At 40.3% G+C, this 18,161-nt stretch overlaps 1 protein-coding gene across 1 annotated transcript in view; it reads right to left on the bottom strand.

The window, feature by feature from the left end:
* SPSB4 (splA/ryanodine receptor domain and SOCS box containing 4) overlaps positions 1-10,057 on the bottom strand; it is a gene marked incomplete at its 3' end in the record, with an annotated part of 69,705 nt that extends 59,648 nt beyond the window's left edge. Inside the window, exon 1 of the mRNA XM_082321018.1 lies at positions 9,355-10,057. Within this exon, the coding sequence (XP_082177144.1) occupies positions 9,355-10,048 (694 nt within the window). The 5' untranslated portion in view covers positions 10,049-10,057. The remainder of the gene's footprint in view (positions 1-9,354) is intronic.
* Between the last annotated feature and the right edge of the window lie 8,104 nt (positions 10,058-18,161).

Raw genomic sequence — 18,161 nt, 5'->3', positions numbered from 1 at the left:
CCAGTGATAAATTGGCAGAGACAGAGCTAATAAGTAATCTTCTCTTTTAAAAAAAAAAAAAAAGGCAAAACAAAACAAACAAAACAAAACCAAAAAAACCCCACAGCCCAAATATATGCCAGATCTGGAAGTTCATTACTTTCAGAAAGAAGGGTTCACATACAGCAGGGAGATACTCTTATATTGTTATTCATCGTGCGAGTTTCACTCATCTACAAAATTTGTGTTTTCTTAATCATGTTCATGGAAAATACAGGTATAGCTTTGAATAACTGATCTGAGGTAACACTGGACACCTGCCTTCACTCAATTACTGCCTGCTAAGTCCACTCTGAACAAGCATTACCAAAAATATATTATCCAATGCTCCTAGTGCATAATTTTCCCATTGCAACAGTCACCCTTAGCACCAATGCTGAAGACGTGCAACTCCAAACTGCCAGTCAGGCAGAATCCTGGCCAATGCACTGAAGGCTATACGAAATGCTCAGTTTGTTTCAAATTACCAACAGAAATCCTCTTAGGAGTGCCATCATTTTACCTTCTGTATTTCACCACCAACTAACATTTAAAAATAATGTTTAAACAACTGAAAGAATCCTCATAATTCTTGTACGTGAAGTTCAGTTGTGTCAATAACTTCTAACGTAACATCTCCTCTGCCTCAACCCTGAGTTTCAGCACTGAAGACTGAAATGCCCCATCTCACACTTGTAGTGCTGGAGGTTTTTCAGCAAAAATTAGGTTTGATAACAGGCCTGAAGACAGATCTGATCATCAGTCCCACCCCAAAACAGTTTAAAGTGAAAGACTAAAGTTATTTAAATTATCTGTATATGCATGAATCAAACAAGATGAGGGGGAGCTTTGATCCAGTCCTGGCCTCGCTAGCAGGACTTTTCATTTGTTATCTTCAAAGGGCAACACAAAACTGAACCTGAGAACACAAGGACTGTCATGCTCCGTCAGGTTTCCCCGCTGGCTATCCCGAGGAAACTACAAAATACACCAGCTCACAGACACAGAGGACTGAAGAGAAAAGATTCGAGGAAAAAAATGGTGGCAGAAAAGGAGCACAAAAGGATGACTTGCAGCAGAACTTACCACCTTTTACCAGAGTGAAACACCGTCTGGGAGAAAGTGGGACACAGCGCAGTTGAAGGCTGCCAAGCTCAGAATTACAGCCGCAAAAAGCAAATCTCATTCTGCCACTTGCCAACGTCTCAGTGTTTGACTTCACAGCCTCAGCATTATTTAACACAGTGTTACTGCTGGAGCAGCTTTCCTCTCATTTACGCAGGGAGGTAGACAGCACCGTCACTACTTTCAGTGGAACCATCTGCAGAACACAGCAGCAGGCACCTTGCCTGTAGATTTACCATAAAAATATGGGTTTTGCTATAATCTGAAGACTGGTATATACATTGCCACTCACCACAATATACTCCAGGAAGATCAGGGTCTTCTCACGTTTATCTTTTTAAAGTGGAATTTGCTCTGAGCCCAAACTAGAAATTAGGTTGCTATCTGCCTCACCTAATAGAGAAGCTACGCTGTCTTTAAGGGAAGAAAAAGAGGCCATCTGCAGAAAAAGCTTGTAGTTAGAGAAGGGAAGAAACTTCCATGGCTAGAGAGACAAATAAAGTAGTATCTTAAGGATAAATACAACTTATGAGGAAACTTGTATGAAATCATAGTCAAAATGGACAAAGCACACACATGTTTGGCAATAAAGTAAATATGTCACTGGATAATATATTGCAGCATTATTATTTGCACCGAAGCTTGGATTTACACTGTACAATGCCCAACAGCAATACAGATAAAGCAAATCCAAAAATAAATACCCTTTACAAATTTCCACTTCCAATACAAACCTGGGAGAATGAGTTCACATTGCTAAGCAATTCCAGCATTGTAGCTCGAGCAAATTTCATAAAAGGATTAAGCAAGGCTACCAAATTTCTCATTGCTATTTTAGAGTAATAAATATGATATTCAAAGTTTAACTTCAGATTACAACATTCACTTCAATTTTGAGAACAGAGGTGTAGTTGTTGCTCTTCAAGGTTCTTATTTCGTAAAAACAGGATACATGGGAAACCAGTGGAAACGTGATCAGAACACAGTAACATGCGTCTTTTCCTTAAAACTGTCAGATTTGGCAGCTGCCATGGCACCTTTATGAACCAGAGCAGGAAGAAAAAGCACAGGTATGTCAGGATGCAAATAAACCATAAACACAGCTGTGGACTACTGATGCTTGTTCTTAGCCTTAGGAGCTACTGAACTTAAAATAAACTATATCAGCACCTTCTTATGTTTTAGGTCAATGATAACTGGATTCCCTGCTAAATAAACAAACTAGACTAGATTGTAAAGGAAAAAAAAAAACCCTGTTATCTGTAAAGCTAATGAGTGCCTTAGATTGCCTAAGGAGTCTCTATCACTGGAGGTATTAATAGGTCAAAGTTGTATAAAACAAGACAAGGCTAATCTTACAAGCACAGGAGCTTGAGAAGCTTTTTCTAGCTATGTACTTTCATAAGCAACTATTTGCAACCAACCTGAAATAATCAAATGATTCTCTGCATGATTATGATTAATTTATACAAACAAAAAAAATATAAATATTCAACATTCACCCAAAAAGACCATTACAAAGACCATTCACCAGTACAGCTAAAGTCACACATTTCAGATTTAATGAAATGCCCTTCCTCTGGAAGAGTGACACTGCACCTAATGTTCTACTGTTATTGGTAACAAAAAATGCCCTATCTGAAGTTGGGGACGAGAAAAAAAAAAAATAAAGTTAGGTAAGAATTTATTAAGAGTGTGGTAACATAAGAGAAACTCAGCTGGGGAAGAGAGGAAAGAAGCAGGAGGACTGAAAAAAAGAAGAGTATCTGGGAGAGAGATGTAATGCAGAGACCACCAGGAAGGGGCAGGAGGTGGCTGGGGCAAAAAGCCAATTAACTGAGTGGCATGTTGTAGTGACAATGTACTGTTTTCAACCTGCTGAGAAAAAGCCGAGAATTAATTAGAAAGTGTCAACAAATTAGGATTAAAGGACAAAAAATGCACTTAACCCAGGGAAGGGGGGTGCATGTGGAAGAAGACAAAAAACCCCCAACAATGAGCTGATTCCTAAAGTAGGAACTGAAAATGCTGTTTCCTGTGAAATTATCTCAAAAGCTAAAGATTGCTTCTTCACAGCATTAGCCGCTTAATTACTACCGCTTCATCCTCTGATTGCATGTCTGTAGGGAAAATTCTTCCTAAGGTCTAGCAATACTGGATTTTCAGCGTACATTATTTCCACTGCAGCCTCCAGAGTAATGTATTATATAAATATCATATAAAACAAACAGTTTTAGATAAACACAATACCATATCCATTTAAAAATTTTAATTGAAAACCATTTGGGGGAAAACCCAGAGAGTTTGATGAGATGTTATATATTTCTCCTGGCAGTTAACAATTCTGCAATTTTGACTTAGATTTCTTTACAGCAAAAAGGCCCCCAGGGCGAAGAGTCCGTTTTTATAATTAGCATTTGTGGTATGTTAGAGACAGACCAATGCGAATTAAAATAAACTGAGAACAGTAGGAAAGAAGTTGTGTTTAGCTCCATAGCTCTGAATTTGTTATTTTAGCTTAGAAACATCATCCTTATTTCACAATGTTAGACGCATGCAACCTAAGATCTGAAAGTGATTCAAGGGTTAAGTTGTGGTCTTCTGCAAGGCTAAGAGCAAAAGGTTTAACCAGACCCCCACATTCCAAAACTTCTGTAGCTGTATCAGCAAAATGAAGGGATGTGCCCTGAGCCCCCTCCTCCCTCCTTCCCCACACCTGTGATGCACAACAACCCCAAGGCTTCTTCCCAGTGGGCTGCAGGTGCATGGGCAGCCTCAGCAGCAGCAGCCAAACCTCGGAAAAGCAGGAGCCAAAGGGATCACCCTTCCCCCAGGCAACCCAGGGGTGGAGAGGGAGCACAGGATCCAGAAACACAAACTACTGTTCCTGGGCCTCTGCACAGGAGCAGATACGGCTCCCTGAACTGAGCCAATGTTCTCCAAACATCCTCAGTTTTATGTTTGCACCAGCTCACTGCAGGCACAGCAAACAGGCTGCTGGCACAGAAAAACAGGACCCCAGAATTTGTTTGGATCATTGCTTTAATCTACCTATTCATTCATTGTAGGTAAGTTCGAAGCACATACTTTGAATAATACTTCTGTTTCATTTGGGGATGTAAATAGTTACAGATGTTAAAAACAGGCCATATGCTGCAGGGCAGTGGTCAGTAACAGCGAGCCTAGGGACCCTTGCCAATAAGTACCAAATACTACAGGAAGGATCTGTAGGTTAAAATATGGACTGGTACACACCAATGTTTTCCATAAATTACCTTTCTAAGTAAAGCCATCTTCTCTTTTGAGACAAATGCTTCCAGCTCCCTGAACTCAACAATAAGACTTATTTTCAAAACTGTGTAAAGGCTATGCAAGTTTTAGCACAAGAACTGCAATGGGCTATCAATATCAAGCTCAAGAAGCATTCTTTCGCACCTAAATGGCAAAAAGAACCATAAATACCACACAAAAGGAAATAAACAGTCTGCTATAGGATATTTCAAAGTAGTTGTACTATTATATAAGGGAAATTGAAAGTCACTGTTTTGAAATCAACGTTCCTAACTTTAGGAGGATGAAATTCAGGCATAAAGATCAGTCAATGCCTCAAATGTCTCATAAATGTAATTCTTGGATCTAAGAAAATATCAGTTTAAGACAAGATGGCTAAATTATTAATGGAAGAGAATAAGGAAGCTAATGGGATACTATTGTTTATCTTAAAAAGTCTTACAGTCTATTTTCAACCAAAACAGGAGTTATTCTTTTTGGAACTTAAAAAAGCAAAAGAAATTCTCAGAGTAAAACATGGCTGTGCTAGACATCAGACATTACTAGCCAAAAGTTGGTTGTGTGGCATTACCCCAAAATCTTGCTAAATTTACTCTAAGAAATAGCTTCGGGATTTATAACCAGAAACACATAAATTGGTGGTAGTGGGGTGTGATTTTTTAATCTTCAGTTATTGTAGTCTACTGTCATAATACGCAATTCAGAGCTCTTTCCTTTCACATACAATTTCAAGACTTTTAAAGCCCATTTAAACATTGACTTATCCTTCCTTCATGCAAATGCGTAACAGTCAAGAGTTTAGGCAAGAGTTTGGGAAGTGATAGCTTTCTTTAAAACTGTCATGATCACATGGAGACAGTGCCTCTAATTAGGATGCATCCCACAACGTATCCCAGATGCTTCACTCTAAGGCAGCAGCTGTAGCAGCCAGCACTGCACTTTCAGCAGGAGTGCATGTTATAGGATGAAGAAATTTGGAAGCGCTACCAGCAGGCATTTTTAGAGATGGCCAGAAGGCCAGTGCTGATGCACACCTGCAGATGTTTCTTCATGACTCTAGTGACAGCGTGCTGTGCTGATGTATGCACGTGGCCCAGTTCCCAAGACCAGCAGAGCCCCACAAACCCTCCTGCCAGCACTCCGTATTTCATTTCAACCAACTCTGTGCTATCACACAAGGATGGCCAGAAAAATCTTTCTGCAGCCACCTTCTGCCTTCTCCCTGACTAGGAAGATATTTAAATTCTAAATTTTGTACCTATGAGTTGCATTATCAAATTCTATGGCTATGGATCACCTATTACTATATACAGAATACAGACCATCTGCTTTGCTCTTCCACACCAATTCAGAACAGGGCAGAGCCAGACCTGTAATATAAGCTTATAAAAAGTCCTGGAAAGACTTTTTGACTTCTGGAAGTCAAAATACTGACTATTCTGTCAGGTATTTTTAAGGATCAAATTAAATCACTGCGTTCAACTCACCTACTCAATGACCAAGTTTTCCACCACAGCACTGTTACATTGTCCTCCCACCACTTTGTTTAAACACAGTAGTACTAATGTATCAGTCATGATCTGCAATGTACATTTATACAAAAGTATTTTGTTACTTCTCTGTTCCAGTCTGTAAATAGTCTTCAGGACTCCTCATCAGACAACAGATATAAATAGCCTAGCTTTTTTAAAACATGCACATACCCTGATGAAAAGAGCATCTGAAAAATAACATACACTGCATTTGTTATTTGGGATTTTTAATTATTGCAATCAATGAGTCAGATGTCTGATGTAAAATTCGGAAAATGTAGGCACTGGGCAAACATCAATGTGGTAAATACTGATAGCATTTGATCAAAGAATTTTGTCCCGGGAAGAACACAATGTGTTTATGACAAGCACTCTCCATCCTGTCCCCCTGCCTTCCCTCCCAAACCCTGACAAATATTTGCAACTCTGAGTCTCTGAAATGTGAGAGAAAAACTGTATTGTGAAAGTCACAGCACATCATCATGTGATGCTCAAAGTAGCTTCTGAAAACAGATTACTCTGGGTATCAGATGCAGCTGGAAGAACTACAATTGATTTTTACTGCAGCATTATTCTAGGAGCAATATCCAGATTCCAGAGGGCACACAGGTTCTTGATCTTTGACCTGTGGCCTTATCCTTCTATGATTCTGCCATCTACGCAGTAATTAACATGCTTCAAAGTCTGCATCGTCTCTATACCACTATGACATATGTTTAAGTTCATTGCAGCTGCACAAGCCCATCATTTGATCCTTTCACTCTTCCATTCCTGCAAGTCTTTCACTCTTTGCCAGGGAACTGAAATACACAGGCCTTTAAAGTATTCAGCAGTCTTCTATTTAAACAGCAAGTATTGAAAACACTAGAAATCCCTGCAGTTGAGGTCTCCATTTGCTCTGTAAGACACCATATAAACAACCATTGCAAGCTGTGGTATGCATTCTGAGCAGTAACAATCAATCACTAAATAGCAAGTTACAAGTCACTGTTTGACAGCACAGTTTCAAGAACAACTAAGTTGCTATTGCCAGATCTACTAAAAGCTGCAATCAGCAGTATGAGATACTTCCACAGAAGGGGGGCAGGCAGAATTTGCAAGGTTAAAAAACAAACAAACAACAACAGAAACACCCCATACACATACGTATGTTCAAGTGTATTTAAATTTGTGAATGCAACATGAGCAGATTCAAGATCTACTCCGATTTTCACAAGAACAAACAATTATAAAAACCTGTAATATTAAGTGCTATAAGAGTGAACATGAAGAGTGCCACGACCAAACTTGCACTGCTACACAAGGGCTGGCTGGATAGAATCACTTTTAGCAGAGAAGAGGAGTGTTTGCTTTAGAGCACCAGTTAAACAAGCTACTTTGGTTTCTTGAATGCTGTTTTTGTTGCAGGACAGTAATGGATCAGCGAACATGTGATAACAAATGATGTGATTCCAGGATGTCAAACTGCCCCACGGCAAAGTGGCTTTAAACTTCCTCTTCACATGATCAGATTAACACTCAGGCCTACATAAAAGTTTAGTTTACAAGTTTACTTTTAGCCATGGGTTCACACTTGAAAAAAAAGACTACTTTGATTTTCTCAGGGATAGTTTAGGAAGCTATCCTGCCTCTTCCAGCAAAATTATCCCACGAGAAACCGGATGGGAATTTTTCTCTCTACGTCTCACAGACCACAGCTATCCTTCTCTACTTAGCCCCTTTTATTTTATAATTTCTATCAAACTCATTCACATCCTCCTCCTGTGTTTTCATCTTTCTAGAGCTCCCTTGAGCAGCCCTGTGAAGGCTACAAAAGGAATGCAGAACGATTCCTTGTGTGGACGTGGTGGACCAAGCCAAGCCGAACTTTGCTTGGTTTGGCAGATATTCCCAGTATTATAAAATCTGCTTTCACACACAAATATTCAGTTTGCAAAAGTATCTCTCCCGCACCGGCCTCTGAACAGGAAAAAAAAAAAAAAAAAAAAAAAAAAAAAAGCTGTCAGCATACCACTCTCTGCAATGTCTGATTAATTCCAAAATACTTACAATCTTCGGATATTCCCCTGTATGAAAGCACTCAGGAAGCTGCCATTTAGCATCTGGCTGTAATAACCTGCAGAGCTTCTGTGGATAAAGATTCCTTCCCCCAGTGCTTATTACAGATGTTTATAACAGGGTCAAATCATTTAATTATGTTTTTACTTTGTATGTCAAATGTAAGGCTAATGAGCAGAGAATTAATTTTTGACAGAAAAAAACTAGACCACCCCATCCTAATTGAAAAGAACAGTAAATTCCTTTAGAAATTACTAATTGAAAGGCAGGTGTTGTATTATTCTCTTTTTTACAAGACCAAGTTCCATTCATAAAGCCCAAAAACTATGACAACTTTGTTCAGTCATCTATTTTTGTTACATCTATATATTTGTATTCATGGATCCTCCTATGGCTCAGATAATACAGTCTTAAACAAGAACAAAAAGTTCTGCTTACTACCTCATTCAGCCTTCCATTCTCCAATTCACAGCAGCCGATAAGCTGACTGTAGATTAAGTGGGCATGACCGAACATATGCTGTGCGGTGTATGGACCTGGCAGAGCACACATGTTCCTGAGCAATGATAAGAACTGGACAAGATCCAGTCCTGCAGCTCATCTTCTGGTGGGCTACTACTTCAAGGTCACAGCAGCAACATACTGTTCCTTACTACGTAATGATTTAATTTGATATTACCCCTTTAGATCAAAAATAGCTAATGCTTATCCAAACCCCCATATTTCTGGAGAAGAAAATACCCTGAGAGTGCACCTTCCGAAATGAACTAAGGAACAGAGCTCTCTTTCAGAAAAACTGCTGAAAGCAATATTTGACCTGAGCTCCCAGATTCTTGGGGATCCACAGCTGCCTCTGAGGGTCCTGGAAAGGCAGCTATGGAAAGAAAGCCTACTGGCCTGAATTCAAGTATGTTTATGCACACCATGTAAGAGTTCCCACTACTACAGGAAATTTTTACAGGATCCACAAATCCTATTTGAAAACCACAGATTTAAAACATATCCTCCAGTAAACAAGAGTTTTACTGTTAAATATACCAAGGAAGCTTCTCAAGATCTTTTTTCTCAGTCTGTTCACTTTCTTTGGACACAGATTTTTTGTCACTCTGCTTGCCAGAAGGGAAAATATTTTGATACAATCCATACTATCATTGTAAGACACAACTGATAGATATTAGTTTTGGGCAATAACTACGGGGTGCAATCTACTTGTGGTGGACAGTCCCCTGCCCCCCAGCACACTCTGTTCACAACAAAAGGATAAAGAAAAAAAAATCCTACATGAGAAAAGTTGAAAGATAGTGTAATGAAGAAACATGGTAACACTTACGGTCAAGTCCATTGATGTATCTCATTGTAATTTCACAGTGCCCCCAAACTGCACTGACTATGGGGTAAAGTTTTTTCCCTTTTAGTCCCCTGAAGGCCACTCCAAGATACTGTCCATCTACCATGAAGCTAAGCGTCCCTTCATCCATATCCAAAACCACCAGTAAGGAGTCTGGGAGTACAAAAGACTCATCCGGTTCCAAAAAGACAGGATACGTGACCCCAGGCTGGTTTTTACAATTGTGGTAGAGTTTGTTGCGTCCCAGATCCCAGCCCCACGATTCACTATTGCTACCAACCAACGACGTGTATCCCACCGAGTGCAGCGGAGCTTCGGCTGTGGAGACACCCACCACAGCGTGAGTTCCCCGTTGCCTTGTGGGCCAGTGGATTTGCCAGACGTGCAGGCCTCTCGTGTAGCCGACTTTGCCCCGGATGCAATCTGTGCTTTGGGCAACTGGGTGTCTATGAAAAGTCAGTTTATCATCTTCCTTTACAAATATATTTAAGGAGCGATCTTCATTGTTCCAAGCATGTTTGTACTGGACCTCCAGCTTGGCAGGGGGCATATCCAACAGCATGTCCAGTCGCGCCGGCTTGCAAAAATCCGGGCCTCTCAGCTCTCGTTTAACAGGTCTATAAGGGGGCTCCCTCACATCCACAGACTTTATGCTCCCTGAGATTTTCTGGCCCATTGCTTGGCTGCAGATTTACAAAGGAGAAAGAAAAGTTGACTTTGGCCCAACGTTACCTCATGAAAGCACTTTTACACTGAGCCAGTGACCCGACAAGCTGACTGGATTTACTTCTCCTATTTGGAGCTTCTTAGCAGCAATGTTTTCAGAGAAAAAATGCTCCTGAAAGAAAGCAGAAAGTTTCCAGTTAGTTTAAGAAAGCCAACAGAAAACCCACAGCATATTTTTAAAGAACTTCTCATCCCTACTGGTTATTTTAAACACGAAAGCTGACAATTCACCACTTTTTGTTCCGTATCCTACAGTGCTAACCAGCCTGCCAGCAGGATACTCTGAGCCCACCAGCATACAGAGTGCAGACAGTCATTTCCTCCAATTCATAATAGGATGCAGACATTCCCCACCTTCTGCCCTTCCACCCATTTTGTCTAGCCAAGTTCACAGTGGTCCTGAAGCAGGCATACGCCATCCCCCAGCAACAGCGATAAACTTTATGTTCAGCGGTAGCTTCACTTTCACTTGCACTTTTGTTTCACAGTCTTAGAAATATGCACTGTATCAGAATCTCCATTTATTTCTAGCTGTTCTCTTCCCTGGGCCCTGGCGACACAGGGCTTCAGCTTCTGTGCCTTTATTAAAACGAATGCAGCCAACAGCAAATGGCTGCAAATGTTAAATGTTTACTTTTAAGATACCCCATCCTTAAATAAAAGAAAAAACAAAAATTCATCAAGCTTTAGGTTTTTTATAAAGTAGCTAAAAAAAAAAAAAAAGGAGGTAATAGGGGAAAAGGAGGCATGGAAAGACAAATGAAGAACGGCAATTTCAGTTCTTCAGCAGACTCTTCTATATGGGCAGCTACTACAACTGAGTATTTCTTCATGCTACTGGATAGCAGGCTAATCCACATTTCCTATATTGCAGTATTAGGCTAATGCGAAGGAGTGGAACACAGCAAGACACATTGAGGGAAATACATGATTTTGAAATGTATTCTTTCTGCGCTTCCGCAGACAAACATGGTAATGCAGCTGGTGTGGTCAAAAGCACCCAGGAAAGATTCTCTGCAGCCTGGATAAGTTAGATTCATTCACCTTTTAGAGCTCAGGTAGAGTGCAAAGGGAAGCCAAGAACCTCTAAAAGTACTAAAGGGATAAAAACGAAGACAGAGTCCTATAAACTCAAGTAGATTATTGACATGGGATCAAATAAAGCATCTGCACCAGCAGACATACTTCTGTCTTCTAGCAAAATAAGTGCCAAGTCTGGGAATGCTCAAATACAGCTGAGGAGACCCACTCTGTTTAATTACTGACAGAGTGATGAAGTGTTTCAAGAAGAAGCAAAAATCACCAGACTCTCAAAAAGCCTGAAGAGCCTAGGTGACAGCTGGTTTTCATAAAGCACCAAACAGTAGACAGGGGCATAGATGTCTTGCCAAAAAGGTCTTGCAAGACTTTACTTGGTAAGTCACAAGTCTATGTTCTTCCTTTTGAAGAACTTCTACCCCATACGTAACATACTGTCCCATTGCAAACATCATTTCTGAAAGAAGACGAGTAAGAAACATGCACTTACAATGAAAAGAAATAAAAAGAGAAGTCAAAGAAAACAACACCTGTAAAATTTACCATCCAACAATGTTTCAGAAGTGAATGAAGTCCTTAGATTATTTACAATGGCCAATACCATGTAAAGTGTTTTCTGCATATATTAAATACAGAAATGAAACAACACCTGTGTTATGTCAAAGCTGTCTTTCCAAAAAAAGAAGTAAAAAATTTATTTTCAAATCCACGTGACAATTAAATTACTGTATAAAACATTGTTTTCTGGTGGCTGGTCCCACATGGGTACAGATGCACACCTGAGCATAAAACAACCACCTCTTTGCACCTAATTTTAATCTTTAAAATCAAAATTAAATAAACATAAGCCCCCAGGCCCCTTATATCATGCTTACAGGAGTATTCAGAATGATTCACAGGAGCTTCTTGTCACTGAAACAGTACCGCAACTTGAAAATTACCCCACGTGAAATCAGCTTGAACAATCCCCCTTACTTCTTTGCAAATCATATAAAAAGTATCTGGAAGTTTAAACAGTAATTACATTTAACTTGATGCTTGCCATTTCCATTATTGCAGAAGCACTCATAGGTTGTTTCAAAGGTATGATGGCAAATTTTGCCCACTGAAGCAAGATCAGTTCTTGATTCCATGCTGACAATCCTAAGGGAAATGAAATACTGATGCTAATATACACACAGGGAAGCAACAGGGAGTAAATGTCACCAGGTAAGTAAGCTTTCCTAGGAGGACACATGCTCAGGGATTGGGTAATTCCTTTTAAAAAGGTACTTGATTATTTGAGCTTGAAAGAAGGATATGAGAAGGGAAAATGTAAGATGTTCAAAGGGAACCCCAGCGATTTCTGTATGAGATTTAGCTCTACATGCGTTTCAAAAATTTCCTCTTTAAAGCACAAGACAATTGCCATGTTCCTGTCAGGGTGCTGAGGGGAGATGGCCGGGGAAGTCCTCAGTGCATCCTCTTCTATCACTTCCTGATCACATGAGAAACTAAACTTGGCAGAGAGGTTTACCTGGCAAATCACCAAGAGATTATAAACACCAAAGTGACTCACTTGGCAAGCCACAGACAAACATTCTTCCTAACGTGCCCCAAACTGTAATGTAAATAGGCTGCTAATAGATAGATTGGTAATTCAGAGGAGTAAAATGCATCATTGTAAGTACTTTGATACACACACAACTGTGCCTTTACTCTGGGATGTGCTCATTAAGTACTTAGGTTTGAAACTGTATCTTACAATATTAGGCCTTTCTTCATATATGGACATTACTACATAATTTAATTATATAATGCAACACTTTGCCAAATAACTTTGCATGGACGTAGGACTGAACAAAAATGTAAAAATCTTACAGTTACTGATGCATTCAAGACGCAGCAGTTCTTAAGCAGCATTAGCTCAAAAGCTACCTTTCATCAAATACTTTCTCCCACCCACTGTAACATATTACACTCTCTTGCATTCTAATTCTGTGTAGCTGGTAGTTGTTCTCAGCTTCTGTTAGAAGGCCAACTATAGCCACGCTAATCTCATTCAAGTATCAGTGGACTTGAACAAGTAAATGCAAAAAAAGTCAACATTTAATAATTTGTACCAGTACAGCAATAAAGATGTAACCCTGTGCTGGCTGTGATCTAACAGCTCTGATTGCTGATGTTTAGTAGTAGCTGACATGAAGACTTTCTATGAGGAGGCAGTGAGGGGTTGCAACGCACGCCTTCTGCTCACAACCCATGCAACAATAACGTGAGCTCTACAGGGAGCGACTCATGCAGAAAGTCCTCCCCTCCTGGCAGCTCACAAGGGTCCTGCTGGTTGCTTGCAGGAGGAACTTGTCTCAAAGCCAAGACTATCTATTCCCTTTTCTTGTGTGCATCCTGTCCATTTACACCAAACAGATGGCAGAGACCCACACTGAGGCGAGGAACAGCAGCAAAAGCATCACCTTGTCCTTCGCCCCGCCAGAAGCTGCTGTTGGAGGAGCACAGCCTACCAGGGCCCAGCCTGTCTCCACTGACAAACATCCCTCCCTACTTCCACAGGTAATATCATACTTCCAATGCGGAAACCTCAGAAATGTCCCACTCACACCACTCCTGTCGGGATCTCCAGGCAGCTTCTCCCCATGGAGCTACACGGTTATCACACACCAGCAGTTGCTGGGAAAGCCAGAGCACAATGCTCACAAAGGGAAGCGGAGTGACTATCAATTCACCTGGCAAGGGTACCCCAAACTGGCTTCCTGTCTGCAGGCCTGGATGGCTACACCACACAGGAGTAGTAAAAGTTGTGGGTCAACGTGAAAGGACAGAAGATTATTCCTTTCCTTCAATCCATTTACAGAAATGTTTGGTTGTAAAACCATCTCCTTAATTAATAAAAACTTGCCAAAGCACAGCACGGTCATTCAACTCCTGTGACTTTTTGTAATCATACTACTTAGAAAAACTTGAGATTTCCTTGCCTGTATCTTCTCACTAGACACCTAAATATTCTGAAATTAAAAGAACATGCATTTTCACTGTATAGTCTTCCAGTAATTTCAAACCACTACAGGAGTTAGGAAATAAGAAAATATTTCAATCTGGCTTAATATACGTGACCTCTCCATTATACCTGTTTAGCGACTACAACTGAAACACTACATTTCATTAGTTAGCCCTGTGATATAAGGTATTGTGTGGAAAAGAAGGTAGTGTTTTCATGGGAGGAGGAGAACCACACATTAGTACGCTCCTCGGTGGCAACTGGAAATCTCTGGTTGAGAAGACTGTTAGTTTTTGCAACCTAAATTATTTCTGTCTCACAGTTTCACATTCATGACACGCTTTGTCAGGATACGATGACTACATTAAACATACTGTACAAGAACAAGCCAACTCCAAACAGGAAAAGTGTGTCAACGTCGCTTAGCAGTGTCCTCATGCAGACTGCCAAAATATTTAGGGAAATTATTCATAACAAAACCACGAACTATACTTACCAGAGAAAGGCTTGCTGGGACATCACTTTGCTGTAATTAAATAGGGTGCATTTTTTAACAATTCAGTATGTTGGCATCAGTAGAACATCACTGCTGATAAAAGAAACATGCTTTCTGCAAAGTCAGCTTTCAGCATTCATAGTTATATTTCCCTCTGGATTATCACGAACTAGATGTGCAGAAAGCTTGAAAAACATGCATGAGAAATGACACCACATAAACACAATTCAAAACTCCAGTAAGAACGTGCTAAGGCTTAGGTTAATTCTGCTAAATTGACACTTACCAAAAAAGTGAGAAGCTAGGTGAGTCCCAGCTAATGATACTGACCAGTGAAATTGTCTACCAGAAAAAGCAGGGAAGGTGATCCCTCCGTCTACCAGCATTTCAGACTTCTACACAGCAGTTCCCACTCTTTTTTCTATTGACCCTCAGTGGGTTTTTTCCTTCCTGCAGCCAGACCTCGGTGCCACCTCCCCCACCGACCTGGGCTTTGTCACCAGCAAGCAAGGACACCTGAACGCTACGAGAGTTGCGGAGCAGGCTCTGAACCAAGGCCTCTTCTCCGTGGGCACCAAAATTGTTCGTTCCCCGGATGCCTGACCAGAACTGATATCCCAAGTGTTTGAGTACTCTGAATCTAACCCTGGTCCTAACCTCTCTACAGGAGGAATAGGAAGGAGGAAAAACACCAGCTCTGCTGTGCTGGGCAAGTTGATGAAGAAGGGTTTATAAGTTCAAGAACAACGACTTTTACCTCCACCCAGACAATGTAAAGGCATGAGGCCCAGTGTCTATCAACTATGTTCGCAGCGTGCAAACAGCTACATAACCATGACAACACTGTTTTGAGGGTGACAATGAATTAAGCACATTTTTGGCACCCTAAAAAGATTGGCCAGCTTGGATTCAACTATAGATCCTGGTATCCAACATTGTTGATTTATTGCCCATTTTGAACAATGTTGGCTTTCTTTGTCAAACTGGGAATACACAGTAACAATGCAACCAGCAAAAAATGCTTGGATACGCTAAACTATCCGGTGCTACAGATAAAATTTTATGCTGCATGCACACTTAGCAAATGACATCTAACATGTGGGATGAACAATGCAGCAGTAAGTCATGACTTCTTCAATTCCTGAAAGGAAAGCAAATCCAGAAAATCCCAAGGACATTCCTCCATAAAGGGTAACTTGTTTTGTAATGTTACAAAAATGTAATTGTTTCAAAATTCAAGATAAGCTTGTTATTAAAATAGACTGCGCATTTAGCCACTTGGAATTAGAATAATCTGAAATACCACACCATCTGTACCACCAGAGTTAGAAGCAGTTTAGTCATATGAGGAAGAATTCAGAAAGAATCTTGAGTAGCTATGAATACAGCGGAATGTATATTTTTAAATACTTCCATCTACTGTACTTTGGAACTGAGCTGATTTGCGGTTTTGGGTTGATTTTATGCCTTCCATCTCTCTGCATGTGTTTCTGGAATTTGCCTCTCTGGTACCAAAAGTTGGTTTTAAATGCAAACATTTATATTCTGAAGAAACATGAAAGATGACAAAACCCCACTTCTATTCTGTAAACAAGTTTTTTGCATAATGACTTCTCAGTTAGAATATAGCAATGTAATTTGAAAAACAAATATAGTAACATAATAGAATAAAAATTACTTTTTTTACTATGCACATACCTTTTAAAACAGCAACATTCCAGTTCTAAAGTTACTGAAATGAAACATTTACTTTCTTTTCAGGGTATGTAACAGGAATACCCATGTGATTCCACAATTACCATAAGCTTACAGATGTTCAAGCTGCTACATTACTTCTACCACCCCTTCCTATTCAATCTTCCCTTTTGTCTTGCAGCCGCCTGCATTCAAATGGCCTTGAGATGGGTCTGCCTCAGGAAACTAAAGTGGGTAAAATCTAGTATTTTATTTTGCCAGGTCATTTTCAGGTGGATAAGCCCTTTGATCTGGCACATCAGAGAGTCATGTAAACACTTGCTCTGGCATAAGGAAAGGGAGAGAAAAAACCAAAAAGCTGAAAGGCAGAACCATCTATTTAAGCTGCAGCCCAAACTGTGGAGCAAGTTTCCACAGTCACTTCAAGCTGCCCTAAGGAGCACAGCTGAATGTCATGTTTAAATTCAGTACAGTCATGAGCTTCTGCTTACATCTTCCTCACCCTTCTGGCACAAAATCATGCACCTTTCATCCTTCAGCCACCCCTCTGTTACAGCAAATACCTTCCTGTCTTTCCTGAATGCCTGACGTAGCCATTTTGAATATTCAAGTGTCAGGGTTATATTAGAAGGGCAAATTAACACATGAAAAAGGCTTAACACTAAATTAAGAATTATGTTTTCAGCTCTACTTTGCATTTTACAGGATCATTTGCCATTTTACATTTCTACTCAGCCACGCTTCACCAAATAACTAATACCAATAGGTGTCAGACCACGTGAGATTTAAAGCCCAAAGAATAATTAAGTTTTAATATTGCAATTTCTCTCCAGTCATTACTACTTTTCACCAGCCTAACACTTTTTAGACAATTTGTTTTACTCTTGCCTCTACAGCTTTGTAGGGGATCATTACCCCTACAGCTTCAGTTTCAAAAACAGAGCATTCATTAAACGATGACCACAATGAAACAATACCTTCCCACTACCTTTCTTTTGCTGTAATGTACAGTGGAGCCAGCTGGCCTTCAAAATGAAAGAAAAGTTAGAAAATCATAGATGAGAAAGACTCCTGGAAAGCATCATTCCTTATTTCTAGCCAGCAGCAAATCCCAGGGGACGTGCCAGGGGTGATCCCTGAGCGGACTGAGAGGAGGTCCAAAGATGGTAGAAAGTGACAATCAGACAGACGAGAGCTCCTCTAGCTTAATACAATTGTTCACCAGAACTTTATTGCTACTGCAGAAACTGTAATAACATGCTCTGATGAAAATTTGGCCCTTAGCTCAAGGTTCAGTCATAGTATTATATGTGTCAATGGATTCCAAGCCTGGTGAGTCTTCATAAGTCATGATGGAGCCTAGGTCTACAATTGGTTTTCTAGGGGCAGTATCATGATGAGGATGGGGGTGAGGAAGAACACCCACTAAAAGCAGCTCTTCTTTTTTAATCACAAGGCTGCTGTAGATTTACCGGACTCTACAAAAGATGGCTCCACTCTCACAGTGCCTATATGTTTTGCAGTCAGTGGATGAGTTGAGTGCTTAGCCTCTCTAGCTTCCTGTCTACAAAAAGACATTCACTAACAGGTTAAAATTTGCAATGCTCTTGGAATGGCCAAGATACTTTTGTCGTCTTCTTTTGCTTTCAAGCCTTACTTTGTTTAATTCTCAATTGAAGCAGCAACATACAAACGATACCTGTCAGATGCTCTCACTATTGGTGGGCCAGAAGCAAAGCCATCAGATGCTCCAGCTGAAGCAGCCCATTTAGAGGCAGTTCCTGATCTGACCTGGATGGCTTTAATATTTCCAACAGTGCTGCCAAACTCCAGTGACAA

The sequence above is a fragment of the Platalea leucorodia genome (genome assembly GCF_965183815.1).
Source record: "Platalea leucorodia genome assembly, chromosome: 8".
In the NCBI taxonomy this organism is placed as follows: domain Eukaryota; kingdom Metazoa; phylum Chordata; class Aves; order Pelecaniformes; family Threskiornithidae; genus Platalea; species Platalea leucorodia.
Note: the sequence above shows the minus strand (reverse complement) of the source record. Positions and strands in the feature narration are given on the sequence as shown.